Source organism: Panulirus ornatus, chromosome 41 (genome assembly GCF_036320965.1).
Source record: "Panulirus ornatus isolate Po-2019 chromosome 41, ASM3632096v1, whole genome shotgun sequence".
In the NCBI taxonomy this organism is placed as follows: Eukaryota; Metazoa; Arthropoda; class Malacostraca; order Decapoda; family Palinuridae; genus Panulirus; species Panulirus ornatus.
In genome coordinates, this window is record NC_092264.1 from 16,199,784 (window position 1) to 16,214,975 (window position 15,192).

The 15,192-nt window shown below is 41.7% G+C and overlaps 1 protein-coding gene across 1 annotated transcript in view; it reads left to right on the forward strand.

Annotated features, from left to right (window-relative positions):
• Positions 1–15,192, forward strand: part of cbc (crowded by cid) — a 33,158-nt gene that overhangs the window by 13,514 nt on the left and 4,452 nt on the right. The window contains exons 5-8 of the mRNA XM_071686091.1: positions 3,550–3,720; positions 4,425–4,612; positions 10,149–10,368; positions 11,637–11,727. Of these exons, the coding sequence (XP_071542192.1) occupies positions 3,550–3,720; positions 4,425–4,612; positions 10,149–10,368; positions 11,637–11,727 (670 nt within the window). The remainder of the gene's footprint in view (positions 1–3,549; positions 3,721–4,424; positions 4,613–10,148; positions 10,369–11,636; positions 11,728–15,192) is intronic.

Below are 15,192 nucleotides of genomic sequence, written 5' to 3' on the forward strand. Positions count from 1 at the left end.
GCACCGAAACCACAGCTCCCTTTCCACATCCAGGCCCCACACACTTTGCATGGTTTACCCCAGACGCTTCACATGCCCTGGTTCAATCCATTGACAGCACGTCGACCCCGGTATACCACATCGTTCCAATTCACTCTATTCCTTGCACGCCTTTCACCCTCCTGCATGTTCAGGCCCCGATCACTCAGAATCTTTTTCACTCCATCTTTTCACTTCCAATTTGGTCTCCCACTTCTCCTCGTTCCCTCCACCTCTGACACATATATCCTCTTGGTCAATCTTTCCCCACTCATTCTCTCCATGTGACCAAACCATTTCAAAACACCCTCTTCTGCTCTCTCAACCACACTCTTTTTATTTCCACACATCTCTCTCACCCTTACATTACTTACTCGATCAAACCACCTCACACCACATATTGTCCTCAAACATCTCATTTCCAGCACATCCACCCTCCTACGCACAACTCTATCCATAGCCCACGCCTCGCAACCATACAGCATTGTTGGAACCACTATTCCTTCAAACATACCCATCTTTGCTTTCCGAGATAATGTTCTCGACTTCCAAACATTCTTCAAGGCTCCCAGAATTTTCATCCCCTCCCCCACCCTATGATTCACTTCCGCTTCCATGGTTCCATCCGCTGCCAGATCCACTCCCAGATATCCCTGGGGATAGGGGATTAAGAATACTTCCCACGCATTCCTCACGTGTCATAGAAGGCAACTAAAGGGGACGGGAGCGGGGGGCCAGAAACCCTCCCCTCCTTGTATTTTAACTTTCTAAAAGGGGAAACAGAAGATATTTTATTTATATTCATTAATTTGCTTTGTCGCTGTCTCCCGTGTTTGCGAGGTAGCGCAAGGAAACAGACGAAAGAAATGGCCCAACCCACCCCCATACACAGTGTATACACACACACATCCACACATGCAAATATACATACCTATACATCTCAATGTACACATATATATACATACACAGACACATACATATATACCCATGCACACAATTCACACTTTCTGCCCCCATTCACTCCCATCGCCACCTCGCCACACATGGAATACCTTCTCCCTCCCCCCTCATGTGTGCGAGGTAGCACTAGGAAAAGACAACAAAGGCCCCATTCGTTCACACTCAGTCTCTAGCTGCCACGCAATAATGCCCGAAACCACAGCTCCCTTTCCACATCCAGGCCCCACACAACTTTCCATGGTTTACCCCAGACGCTTCACATGCCCTGATTCAATCCACTGACAGCACGTCAACCCCTGTATACCACATCGATCCAATTCACTCTATTCCTTGCCCTCCTTTCACCCTCCTGCATGTTCAGGCCCCGATCACACAAAATCTTTTTCACTCCATCTTTCCACCTCCAATTTGGTCTCCCACTTCTCCTCATTCCCTCCACCTCCGACACATATATCCTCTTGGTCAATCTTTCCTCACTCATTCTCTCCATAGGCCCAAACCATTTCAAAACACCCTCTTCTGCTCTCTCAACCACGCTCTTTTTATTTCCACACATCTCTCTTACCCTTACGTTACTTACTCAATCAAACCACCTCACACCACACATTGTCCTCAAACATCTCATTTCCAGCACATCCACCCTCCTGCGCACAACTCCATCCATAGCCCACGCCTCGCAACCGTACAACATTGTTGGAACCACTATTCCTTCAAACATACCCATTTTTGCTTTCGGAGATAATGTTCTCGACCTCCACACATTCTTCAAGGCTCCCAGGATTTTCGCCCCCTCCCCCACCCTATGATCCACTTCCGCTTCCATGGTTCCATCCGCTGCCAGATCCACTCCCAGATATCTAAAACACTTTACTTCCTCCAGTTTTTCTCCATTCAAACTTACCTCCCAATTGACTTGACCCTCAACCCTACTGTACCTAATAACCTTGCTCTTATTCACATTCACTCTTAACTTTCTTTTTTCACACACTTTACCAAACTCAGTCACCAGCTTCTGCAGTTTCTCACATGAATCAGCCACCAGCGCTGTATCATCAGCGAACAACAACTGACTTACTTCCCAAGCTCTCTCATCCCCAACAGACTTCACACTTGCCCCTCTTTCCAAAACTCTTGCATTCGGCTCCCTAACAACCCCATCCATAAACAAATTAAACAACCATGGAGACATCACACACCCCTGCCGCAAACTTACATTCACTGAGAACCAATCACTTTCCTCTCTTCCTACACGTACACATGCCTTACATCCTCGATAAAAACTTTTCACTGCTTCTAACAACTTGCCTCCCACACCATATATTCTTAATACCTTCCACAGAGTATCTCTATCAACTCTATCAAATATATCATATTTTTTTTTTTGCTGCTGTCTCCCGCGTTTGCGAGGTAGCGCAAGGAAACAAACGAAAGAAATGGCCCAACCCACCCCCACACACATGTATATACATACGTCCACACACGCAAATATACATACCTACACAGCTTTCCATTGTTTACCCCAGACGCTTCACATGCCCTGATTCAATCCACTGACAACACGTCAACCCCGGTATACCACATCGATCCAATTCACTCTATTCCTTGCCCTCCTTTCACCCTCCTGCATGTTCAGGCCCTGATCACACAAAATCTTTTTCACTCCATCTTTCCACCTCCAATTTGGTCTCCCACTTCTCCTCGTTCCCTCCACCTCCGACACATATATCCTCTTGGTCAATCTTTCCTCACTCATTCTCTCCATGCGCCCAAACCATTTCAAAACACCCTCTTCTGCTCTCTCAACCACACTCTTTCTATTTCCACACATCTCTCTTACCCTTACGTTACTTACTCGATCAAACCACCTCACACCACACATTGTCCTCAAACATCTCATTTCCAGCACATCCATCCTCTTGCGCACAACTCTATCCATAGCCCATGCCTCGCAACCATACAACATTGTTGGAACCACTATTCCTTCAAACATACCCATTTTTGCTTTCGGAGATAATGTTCTCGACTTCCAAACATTCTTCAAGGCTCCCAGTATTTTTGCCCCCTCCCCAGTTTACCCTAGACATTTCACATGCCCGGGTTCAGTCCATTGACAGCACATCCACCCCGATATACCACATCGTTCCAATTCACTCTATTCCTTGCACGCCTCTCACCCTTCTGTATGTTCAGGTCCCAGTCACTTAAAGTCTTTTTCACTCCATTACTTTGCTCTCATACAACTTTTCAAACTTCTGCATACCATCTGCATTCTCATTTTATTACTTAGCTTATTCTATTCATCCACAATCTTGATACTATAGAAATACATCTTTTCATTATTTCAAACAAGTTTCTTGCTTAACTTCATGCTCTGACCACTGGTTGCTCTTTTTCTACAATGATAAAACTTCTTTCCTAAGATTAGTGAAGAAATTAATTTTTTTAAGTACAAATGTCATTTATTTGTTGATATATGTAATCTAGAATTTCCTCTATAGATAGCATAGATATATAAGAGTATTCAAGAATATGAATTGCACAGTATGGATATATGTTCACTGATGCTTTCAGGTGCATTGTTAGTTGAGCGTGCTGCCTCCGTTGGTGAAGGATTTTCCCAGGAGGCACCCTTAGTTTACAACTTTGGGCATTTGACTCCAGCAGCTAATTTGACACTGTACAACATCTTAGTGTCTCGAATGGCAGCTACAGTGCAGGATAAGATGGTTGGGAACAGAAAAGGTGAGAGGGTATACTAAACATATAGAAAATTATAGTAAATATTCGAAATTTATAAAAAAAAAAAAATGAGTGAACAGGACTTCATTAGAAGTGTCAAAAACTAGATGATATGAAAAGGGTATTCGTGAAGGCAGTAGAGAAGGATGGGAAAATAAGGGAATGAAAATCACAAAGAAAGTGGTGTTAATGAAATGCAATACATTAAACGTACTAATAAAGAAGGAAACATATGATGAATGGTAGAGAAATGAGTAGGATGATACAGAGATAAATAAGTGAATGTAAAAGGGAATACAGTGGGATAATAGCTATGTCCTAAAAGGAAGCTGAGCAAGAATGGTCTGGCAGATTAGAAAGTGCAGAGGGTAGAAATTTTAGAATTGCTACAACTAGAAGAAAAAGAGACATGAAGGAGAAATTTTGAATTAAGGGTAAGAAAATGGTTAGTTTGAAAGTCTCCAAAAATAGGTTTCAAGATGGAGAGTGATCAGAATACTTATCAAAAGCTTAGCTTGTTTCATTGTACTTTTATGTGAAGAGGTATATACTGTATCTTTAAAGTTATATCATCAGAATTTTATGTAAGCCTATAGATGTGTATTTGATATTTTCTTGTCTAATTTCTTGTATATTCCTTGATAGTTCACTCATAAAGCAACCCAGATGAATAATATATTTATTTACTTCCTGTACTTTTTCTTTAGTGGCAGCCTCAGGTGTAGTCATTAATACTTGTGGCTGGGTTAAGGATGAAGGTTACAAGAGCTTGACCCATGTGGCTCAGGCATTTGAAGTTGATGTTATCATCGTACTTGACCAGGAGAGACTGTATAATGAACTTGTGAGAGATATCCCCTTCATCAGGATAGTCTTTCTACCAAAAAGTGGAGGGGTTAGTCTCATTTTATGTATTTCTTTTTTGAATGAAAGAATTCATTTGGCCTTATGATAAAATAGTGAATATGTGTATTACACATGACAGTTAGAGACTGAGTGTGAACGAATGTGGCCTTATTTGTCTTTTCCTGATGCTGCCTCGCTGAAGGGGGGATGCTGTTTCTTGTGGCGGTGTAGCAACAGGAATGGATGAAGGCAAGCAAGTATGAATATTGGCTTGTGTATATATGTATATGTCTGTGTATTTATATGTTGATATGTATGTGTATGTATATGTGCATGTATAGGCATTTATGTATATATATGTGTACATGAGTGGAACATTATCTCGGAAAGCAAAAATGGGTATGTTTGAAGGAATAGTGGTTCCAACAATGTTGTATGGTTGCGAGGCGTGGGCTATGGATAGAGTTGTGCGCAGGAGGGTGGATGTGCTGGAAATGAGATGTTTGAGGACAATGTGTGGTGTGAGGTGGTTTGATTGAGTAAGTAACGTAAGGGTAAGAGAGATGTGTGGAAATAAAAAGAGCGTGGTTGAGAGAGCAGAAGAGGGTGTTTTGAAATGGTTTGGGCACATGGAGAGAATAAGTGAGGAAAGATTGACCAAGAGGATATATGTGTCGGATGTGGAGGGAACGAGGAGAAGTGGGAGACCAAATTGGAGGTGGAAAGATGGAGTGAAAAAGATTTTGTGTGATCGGGGCCTGAACATGCAGGAGGGTGAAAGGAGGGCAAGGAATAGAGTGAATTGGATCGATGTTGTATACCGGGGTTGACGTGCTGTCAGTGGATTGAATCAGGGCATGTGAAGCGTCTGGGGTAAACCATGGAAAGCTGTGTAGGTATGTATATTTGCGTGTGTGGATGTATGTATATACATGTGTGTGGGGGTGGGTTGGGCCATTTCTTTCGTCTGTTTCCTTGCGCTACCTCGCAAACGCGGGAGACAGCGATAAAGGAAAAAAAAAAAAAAAAACATGAGTGGTTGAGCCATTCTTCGTCTGTTTCCTGGCACTACCTCGCTGACATAGGAAACAGCAATTAAGTATAATGATAATGATAATGATGATATATTTCTATATTTGAGTGAATCTCTTATGCCTGTCCCCTTTGGAAACTTCTTCATCTGGATGGCCATGGCGAAAGAGTCTCCAGAACTTGTGAACTCCAATGCCTCTTTTTAGCCCTTAGTGCCTTACTCTTAACAGGTCACTGGCAGAGGGGCAACTCTAGTGTAGCGTCTTCAGAGACTTCTACCTAACGTCCTAACCAAGTACTTCTACCCAATTTTCTTATGTATTACTTCTGCCTATCGCTTCCACCAGGTGTTCATATCTTCTACTTCTACCTAATATTTCTTCCTAATACTCCTGTATGATGTTTCTACCCGCTATTTCTGTCTATTGATCCTACCATTTTGCCAGAAGGTGTTGCTCACACATCGCATTCACCACAGGAAAAGTCCTGAATTATGAAGAATGAGTTGTGTGAGTTGAGTGTTGTCAAGCGTTCTGTGTGACAAGGAAGAGATTGAATATTCATAGACAGAATGACAGCAGTCCATGTATGGGTGAGGCAGATAGAAAAGACAGTTACCAGGGTCAGAAGAGTGCAACTTTACAACAACTGAAGTTATGGCTTACTACTCAGCCATCATTAACCCTCCCAATAACCAGGCATGTAATGATGGCAGTATACCTCCCTGGTCAGTGGCTGCCTTTCATGATATGTTTTCATACATATTCGACATTTCCTGCATTTGTGAAGTAGCATTAAGAACATAGAACTGAGCCTAAGAGGGAAAATCCTCAGTTGGCCCCCTTCTCTGTTCCTTCTTTTGGAAAAGTAAGAACTGGACAGGAGGATTTCCAGCCCCCTGCTCCCTCCCCTTTTAGTCGCCTTTTACGACATGCAGGGAATATGTGGGAAGTATTCTTTCTTCCCTATCCTCAAGGATAATCTTCCATGATATTTTTTTTTTTTTGCTTTGTCGCTGTCTCCCGCGTTTGTGAGGTAGCACAAGGAAACAGACGAAAGAAATGGCCCAACCCACCACCATACACATGTATATACATACACGTCCACACTCGCAAATATACATACCTACACAGCTTTCCATGGTTTACCCCAGACGCTTCACATGCCCTGATTCAATCCACTGACAGCACGTCAACCCCGGTATACCACATCGTTCCAATTCACTCTATTCCTTGCCCTCCTTTCACCCTCCTGCATGTTCAGGCCCCAATCACACAAAATCTTTTTCACTCCATCTTTCCACCTCCAATTTGGTCTCCCACTTCTCCTCGTTCCCTCCACCTCCGACACATATATCCTCTTGGTCAATCTTTCCTCACTCATTCTCTCCATGTGCCTAAACCATTTCAAAACACCCTCTTCTGCTCTCTCAACCACGCTCTTTTTATTTCCACACATCTCTCTTACCCTTACGTTACTTACTCGATCAAACCACCTCACACCACACATTGTCCTCAAACATCTCATTTCCAGCACATCCACCCTCCTGCGCACAACTCTATCCATAGCCCACGCCTCGCAACCATACAACATTGTTGGAACCACTATTCCTTCAAACATACCCATTTTTGCTTTCGGAGATAATGTTCTCGACTTCCACACATTCTTCAAGGCTCCCAGGATTTTCGCCCCCTCCCCCACCCTATGATCCACTTCCGCTTCCATGGTTCCATCCGCTGCCAGATCCACTCCCAGATATCTAAAACACTTTACTTCCTTCAGTTTTTCTCCATTCAAACTTACCTCCCAATTGACTTGACCCTCAACCCTACTGTACCTAATAACCTTGCTCTTATTCACATTTACTCTTAACTTTCTTCTTTCACTCACTTTACCAAACTCAGTCACCAGCTTCTGCAGTTTCTCACATGAATCAGCCACCAGCGCTGTATCATCAGCGAACAACAACTGACTCACTTCCCAAGCTCTCTCATCCACAACAGACTTCATACTTGCCCCTCTTTCCAAAACTCTTGCATTCACCTCCCTAACAACCCCATCCATAAACAAATCAAACAACCATGGAGACATCACACACCCCTGCCACAAACCTACATTCACTGAGAACCAATCCCTTTCCTCTCTTCCTACACGTACACATGATATATTGTTTTATATATTTATCTACCTATATATTTCTATATATTATCTTTATATTATGCTTGACAGTTAGAGAGTGGATGTAAGCCAATGAGGCCGTTTCTGTTCCTGACACTACCTTGCTAATATGGGAAATTGCAATCATGTATGATAAGAATTATCATTATTCCTTTTCCAATTTCATTTCATTGGAGTTGATCAAGTATTTACAGCCCTTGCATCAGTACTAATGCACATTCTCAACCCGTACCTATTGTTGCATGTGTCTTGGCATTTTATGCATATTTTTGTGCAAAAATTAGGTTAAGAAATCTTCCCCAGGAATATAAATCCCCTCATCTCCCTGACTCCTTCTTTAGAATGTGAATCACTATCTTTTGATTCAACTAAGCTGTGTATACATCTTGCTTCCATTGCATTTTATCCCAAACCATTTTTCCAGTACCTTTATCCAAATATCCCTATCCCTTTTCAGTCCTCACTATATCTGTGGCCTGTACCTTTTAGATTATTGCTGTACATTGTCTTAACAAACCTATCATCTGCTTTGTGTTTTACACAGCTTTACCATCTCAAAATATTTTTATTCATGTGCCCTTCTAATGACTTCACATGACCATCTCACATCTTCATTCTTCATCTTATTCATCTACCCAATCCCAACAATATTATGCATATTATTCATCTTTACTGCTTATATTTCTTTCCCCAACTTGACCTATGTCAATAGTAAGTCTGTTTGTTTTTATCTGGTATTTATATTGTTTTCTGTTTGAACATCATGTACTCATCTTTTCCAAGTGTTTTTTAATTCTATTTCACTTAAATTTTTGGTGATAGACGATTTGTGGATAAGGGTAATGCTTTGAAGAATCTGTGTAAGAAATTCCAATAAAAACAAAGGGATTTCTAGGTGGCATTTATGGATCTAAAGAAAGCATATGATCAGGTTAATAGAGAGACTTTGTGGAAGGTGTTATGACTATATGTAGTGGAAGGAAAGTTACCTGAAGCAGTGAAAAATTTATATCAAGAGAGAATGGAGTACAAGCAAGAAGGAAGACAAGAGGGTGAGTGGTTCATTTGAAGGTGGCTCCATGGAAAGGGTTTGTGATGTCATCATGATTGTTTAATTTGTTTATGAATGGGAAGATGAGTGTGAGATTATTAGAGATGGGGGGCAGGTCTGTGATCTGTAAGGGGTTTAAGGGGGAAGCCTGAAGATGATTCAGTTATTGTTTGGTGATGCTACAACTATGGTAAAAGAACCAAGTGAGAAACTGCAGAAGCTGGTGTGTGAATTTTGGAGAGTGTGCGAAAGGAGAAAGTTAAGAGTTGGTGCAAATAAAAGTAACGTCATTGAGTTTAGCATGAGAAAGAGACAGGTCTTTTGGAGTGTGAGTTCAAATGAAGAGAGCCAGGAAAAAGTGGAGTGTTTTAGGTACCACGGATTTGAAATAGTAATGGATGAAACGATGGAAGCTGAAGTGAGCCATGGGTTTGGGCTAAAGTCCTAGGGATGTTTGGGAGTGCATGTAAAAGACATCATCGTGTTTGAAGGAAAAGATAAGTAATTTTCATGGCTAGGAATCCTAACATTGTTGCATGGATGAATTGCATAGGCCCAAGATGAAAATTGCAGAAGAGGATGGATATGTTGGAAATTAAATGTTTGGGGACAGTGTGAGATGTGAGGAAGGTTAATTGAATAAATAATGATAGGGTAAGAGAGAAAGGTGTGGAAGTGGAGTATATATGAGAGTAGTGAAGAAGTTTTTGCTGTAATGGTTTAGACATGTGGAGAGCATGAGTAAGGAGAGGCTGACTAATAGGATACACGTGTCAGAAGTGTAGGGAACAAGGAGAAGGGGGAAACTGAGGATTTAGAAGAATGAGTGAAAGATACTTTGAGTGAATTGGGGTGAACATGCAGGAGGATGTGAGGTTTGCATGGGAGAGAGCTAATTAGAGTGATGTGGCATACTGAGCAGCACGCAGTCAGTGGGCTGAACTTGTGAATTAGAAGCAGTCAGGAGAACCACGGAAAGGTCTAGGGCTTAACTGTGGGTAGGGGGCTATGAAATCAGGGCTTTATTCATGACAGCCTGAGAGTGGATGTGAGTAAACTTGGCCATTCTTTACCTGTTTTTGGCACTACCCCAATATGCAGGAGACTGTAAACCAGCCTGAACATTTTACATAGAAAATGTATTGCATTATGAGTACCGTATTTTGCGCAGATTCAATTTAAAGAAGAGCTCCTATGGTGAAAGAAGCAGGGATACTGTATTTCTCATGAGTATATTCATTAGGTTAATTTTTTTCTGATATTATTATTTTATTACTGTTACTATTATTACTATTTTTTAAGCTAATTCATGCTTTCTTGACAGGTGGTTGAGAGAACTCAGTCAATGCGAGCATCTTCACGAGATGACCGTATTCGCGAGTATTATTATGGCCTTCACACCAAATATCATCCACATAGCTTTGAGGTTAAAATGAGTCACCTTCAGATATACAAAATTGGTGCTCCAGCTTTACCAGATTCTTGCATGCCAGCAGATATGAAAGTTGATGACCACATGACCAAATTGGTACCAGTAGAACCAGGTAAATTGTGATAGGACATATAGAAAGCAATATTCATCTCATACAAATATTTTGAAAACTCACTCACAGGATCCAATCTCTCAGCCTGTATATGCTAACATGCAGTTTATAGAATATTTTATGCAGTTTGCACTCACTGGTTCTTAACTAAGCTTGTTCCATTCTGCTAATACTCAGTAACTAATTAAGTATTCCTTCACATTTCCCATGTTAGCAAGGTAATGCAAGGATCACATGGGGACAGGCAGCATTTGCTCACATTTGTTTTCTTGCTGTCATGTGAAATGTACTGAAACCACAGCCCCATATCCATAACTAGTCCCCACAGAGTTTTCCTATGGTTTCCTCCTAGCCACTTCGTATGCCCAGTTCAGTCCACAGACAGGACGTCACCCTCTGTATACCACATCATTCCAGTTCACTTTATTCTTTACACACGTTTCTTCCTCCTACATGTTCAGGGCCCAGTCACTCGGTCTTTTTCACTCCATCTTTCCATCAACTGTTTGGTCTTCCCCTTCTTTTCCACCCCACTTGTGACACATATATCCTCTTTGTCAACTTCTATCTTATTCTGTCCACATGTCCAAATCATATCAGCACACCCTTTTTAGCTCTCTCAACCACACTCTTCTTATAACCACATCTCCCTATAATTGATTTTCTGATCAAACCACCTCACACCACACGTTGCCCTTTAAACATTTCATATCCAACACATCCACCCTCCTCTGCATATCCTTATCTGCAGCACATGCCTTGCATCCATGTGATATCACTGGGACTACTATACCTTCAAACATACCCATTTTTGCCCTCCCAGATAACACTCTGTCTCTTTCCACACATTCTTCAGTGCTAGAAACTTTGCCCACTCACTCACCCTCTAACTTACTTCCACTTACATGGTTCCATTTACTGCCTTATCTGCTTCCAGATATCAGAAACACTTCATTTCTTCAAATTTTTCTCCATTCAAACTCACACCCCAACTAATCTAGCAACCTTGCGTTCATTAACATTTACTCTCATCTTCCTTCTTTCACCAACTTCTGCAGTTTCACACTCAAATCTACCACCAGTGCTATATCATCAGCAAACAATTGACTCACATTCCAAATCCTCTTATTCCCTGCAGAGAACATACCCGCCCTTCTCTCTAAAACTCTCGAATTTACCTCCCTCACCACATATGTATATGTATGCCTAAAAAAAACACTGGAATTTTTTTTCTGTAGTAACTGATGTATTATCACTGCTTTTTTCAGGTGTAAAGCTTAAGCACCATATGCTTGCTGTTAGTTTGGCAACCGAACCTGAAGACCTTCTTACATCCAATGTTGCTGGATTTATTTGTGTGTAAGTAATCTTTATATATGTATTCAGAAATCCTCCCCTCCTTGTATTAACTTTCTAAAATGGGAAACAGAAGAAGGAGTCACGCGGGGAGTGCTCATCCTCCTCGAAGGCTCAGAGTGGGGTGCCTAAATGTGTGTGGATGTAACCAAGATGTGAAAAAAGGAGAGATAGGTAGTATGTTTGAGGAAAGGAACCTGGATGTTTTGGCTCTGAGTGAAACGAAGCTCAAGGGTAAAGGGGAAGAGTGGTTTGGGAATGTCTGGGGAGTAAAGTCAGGGGTTAGTGAGAGGACAAGAGCAAGGGAAGGAGTAGCAATACTCCTGAAACAGGAGTTGTGGGAGTATGTGATAGAATGTAAGAAAGTAAATTCTCGATTGATATGGGTAAAACTGAAAGTTGATGGAGAGAGGTGGGTGATTATTGGTGCATATGCACCTGGGCATGAGAAGAAAGATCATGAGAGGCAAGTGTTTTGGGAGCAGCTGAGTGAGTGTGTTAGTGGTTTTGATGCATGAGACTGGGTTATAGTGATGGGTGATTTAAATGCAAAGGTGAGTAATGTGGCAGTTGAGGGAATAATTGGTATACATGGGGTGTTCAATGTTGTAAATGGAAATGGTGAAGAGCTTGTAGATTTATGTGCTGAAAAAGGACTGATGATTGGGAATACCTGGTTTAAAAAGCGAGATATACATAAGTATACTTATGTAAGTAGGAGAGATGGCCAGAGAGCGTTATTGGATTACGTGTTAATTGACAGGCGTGCGAAAGAGAGACTTTTGGATGTTAATGTGCTGAGAGGTGCAACTGGAGGGATGTCTGATCATTATCTTGTGGAGGCTAAGGTGAAGATTTGTATGGGTTTTCAGAAAAGAAGAGTGAATGTTGGGGTGAAGAGGGTGGTGAGAGTAAGTGAGCTTGGGAAGGAGACCTGTGTGAGGAAGTACCAGGAGAGACTGAGTACAGAATGGAAAAAGGTGAGAACAATGGAAGTAAGGGGAGTGGGGGAGGAATGGGATGTATTTAGGGAATCAGTGATGGATTGCGCAAAAGATGCTTGTGGCATGAGAAGAGTGGGAGGTGGGTTGGTTAGAAAGGGTAGTGAGTGGTGGGATGAAGAAGTAAGAGTATTAGTGAAAGAGAAGAGAGAGGCATTTGGACGATTTTTGCAGGGAAAAAATGCAATTGAGTGGGAGATGTATAAAAGAAAGAGACAGGAGGTCAAGACAAAGGTGCAAGAGGTGAAAAAAAGGGCAAATGAGAGTTGGGGTGAGAGAGTATCACTAGATTTTAGGGAGAATAAAAAGATGTTCTGGAAGGAGGTAAATAAAGTGCGTAAGACAAGGGAGCAAATGGGAACTTCAGTGAAGGGCACAAATGGGGAGGTGATAACAAGTAGTGGTGATGTGAGAAGGAGATGGAGTGAGTATTTTGAAGGTTTGTTGAATGTGTTTGATGATAGAGTGGCAGATATAGGGTGTTTTGGTCGAGGTGGTGTGCAAAGTGAGAGGGTTAGGGAAAATGATTTGGTAAAAAGAGAAGAGGTAGTGAAAGCTTTGCGGAAGATGAAAGCCGGCAAGGCAGCAGGTTTGGATGGTATTGCAGTGGAATTTATTAAAAAAGGGGGTGACTGTATTGTTGACTGGTTGGTAAGGTTATTTAATGTATGTATGACTCATGGTGAGGTTCCTGAGGATTGGCAGAATGCGTGCATAGTGCCATTGTACAAAGGCAAAGGGGATAAGGGTGAGTGCTCAAATTACAGAGGTATAAGTTTGTTGAGTATTCCTGGTAAATTATATGGGAGGGTATTGATTGAGAGGGTGAAGGCATGTACAGAGCATCAGATTGGGGAAGAGCAGTGTGGTTTCAGAAGTGGTAGAGGATGTGTAGATCAGGTGTTTGCTTTGAAGAATGTATGTGAGAAATACTTAGAAAAGCAAATGGATTTGTATGTAGCATTTATGGATCTGGAGAAGGCATATGATAGAGTTGATAGAGATGCTCTGTGGAAGGTATTAAGAATATATGGTGTGGGAGGAAAGTTGTTAGAAGCAGTGAAAAGTTTTTATCGAGGATGTAAGGCATGTGTACGTGTAGGAAGAGAGGAAAGTGATTGGTTCTCAGTGAATGTAGGTTTGCGGCAGGGGTGTGTGATGTCTCCATGGTTGTTTAATTTGTTTATGGATGGGGTTGTTAGGGAGGTAAATGCAAGAGTTTTGGAAAGAGGGGCAAGTATGAAGTCAGTTGGGGATGAGAGAGCTTGGGAAGTGAGTCAGTTGTTGTTCGCTGATGATACAGCGCTGGTGGCTGATTCATGTGAGAAACTGCAGAAGCTGGTGACTGAGTTTGGTAAAGTGTGTGGAAGAAGAAAGTTAAGAGTAAATGTGAATAAGAGCAAGGTTATTAGGTACAGTAGGGTTGAGGGTCAAGTCAATTGGGAGGTGAGTTTGAATGGAGAAAAACTGGAGGAAGTGAAGTGTTTTAGATATCTGGGAGTGGATCTGGCAGCAGATGGAACCATGGAAGCAGAAGTGGATCATAGGGTGGGGGAGGGGGCGAAAATTCTGGGGGCCTTGAAGAATGTGTGGAAGTCGAGAACATTATCTCGGAAAGCAAAAATGGGTATGTTTGAAGGAATAGTGGTTCCAACAATGTTGTATGGTTGCGAGGCGTGGGCTATGGATAGAGTTGTGCGCAGGAGGATGGATGTGCTGGAAATGAGATGTTTGAGGACAATGTGTGGTGTGAGGTGGTTTGATCGAGTGAGTAACGTAAGGGTAAGAGAGATGTGTGGAAATAAAAAGAGCGTGGTTGAGAGAGCAGAAGAGGGTGTTTTGAAGTGGTTTGGGCACATGGAGAGAATGAGTGAGGAAAGATTGACCAAGAGGATATATGTGTCGGAGGTGGAGGGAACGAGGAGAAGAGGGAGACCAAATTGGAGGTGGAAAGATGGAGTGAAAAAGATTTTGTGTGATCGGGGCCTGAACATGCAGGAGGGTGAAAGGAGGGCAAGGAATAGAGTGAATTGGAGCGATGTGGTATACCGGGGTTGACGTGCTGTCAGTGGATTGAATCAAGGCATGTGAAGCGTCTGGGGTAAACCATGGAAAGCTGTGTAGGTATGTATATTTGCGTGTGTGGACGTATGTATATACATGTGTATGGGGGGGGGGCCATTTCTTTCGTCTGTTTCCTTGCGCTACCTCGCAAACGCGGGAGACAGCGACAAAGTATAATAAAAAAAAAATAATAAAAGCTTCAGTATGAGAATTATGTAGAATAACTGATTTTGGAATTATTATTATTATTATTATGAATTATTATTTATTATTATTATTATTATTATTATTATTATTATTATTATTATTATTATTATAGTACTTGTGCTGTTGACTCTTTACCAAAACATTTTTCCTACTTCTTTGCTGTTTCCTACATTGGTGAGGTAGCATCAGGGTCTTC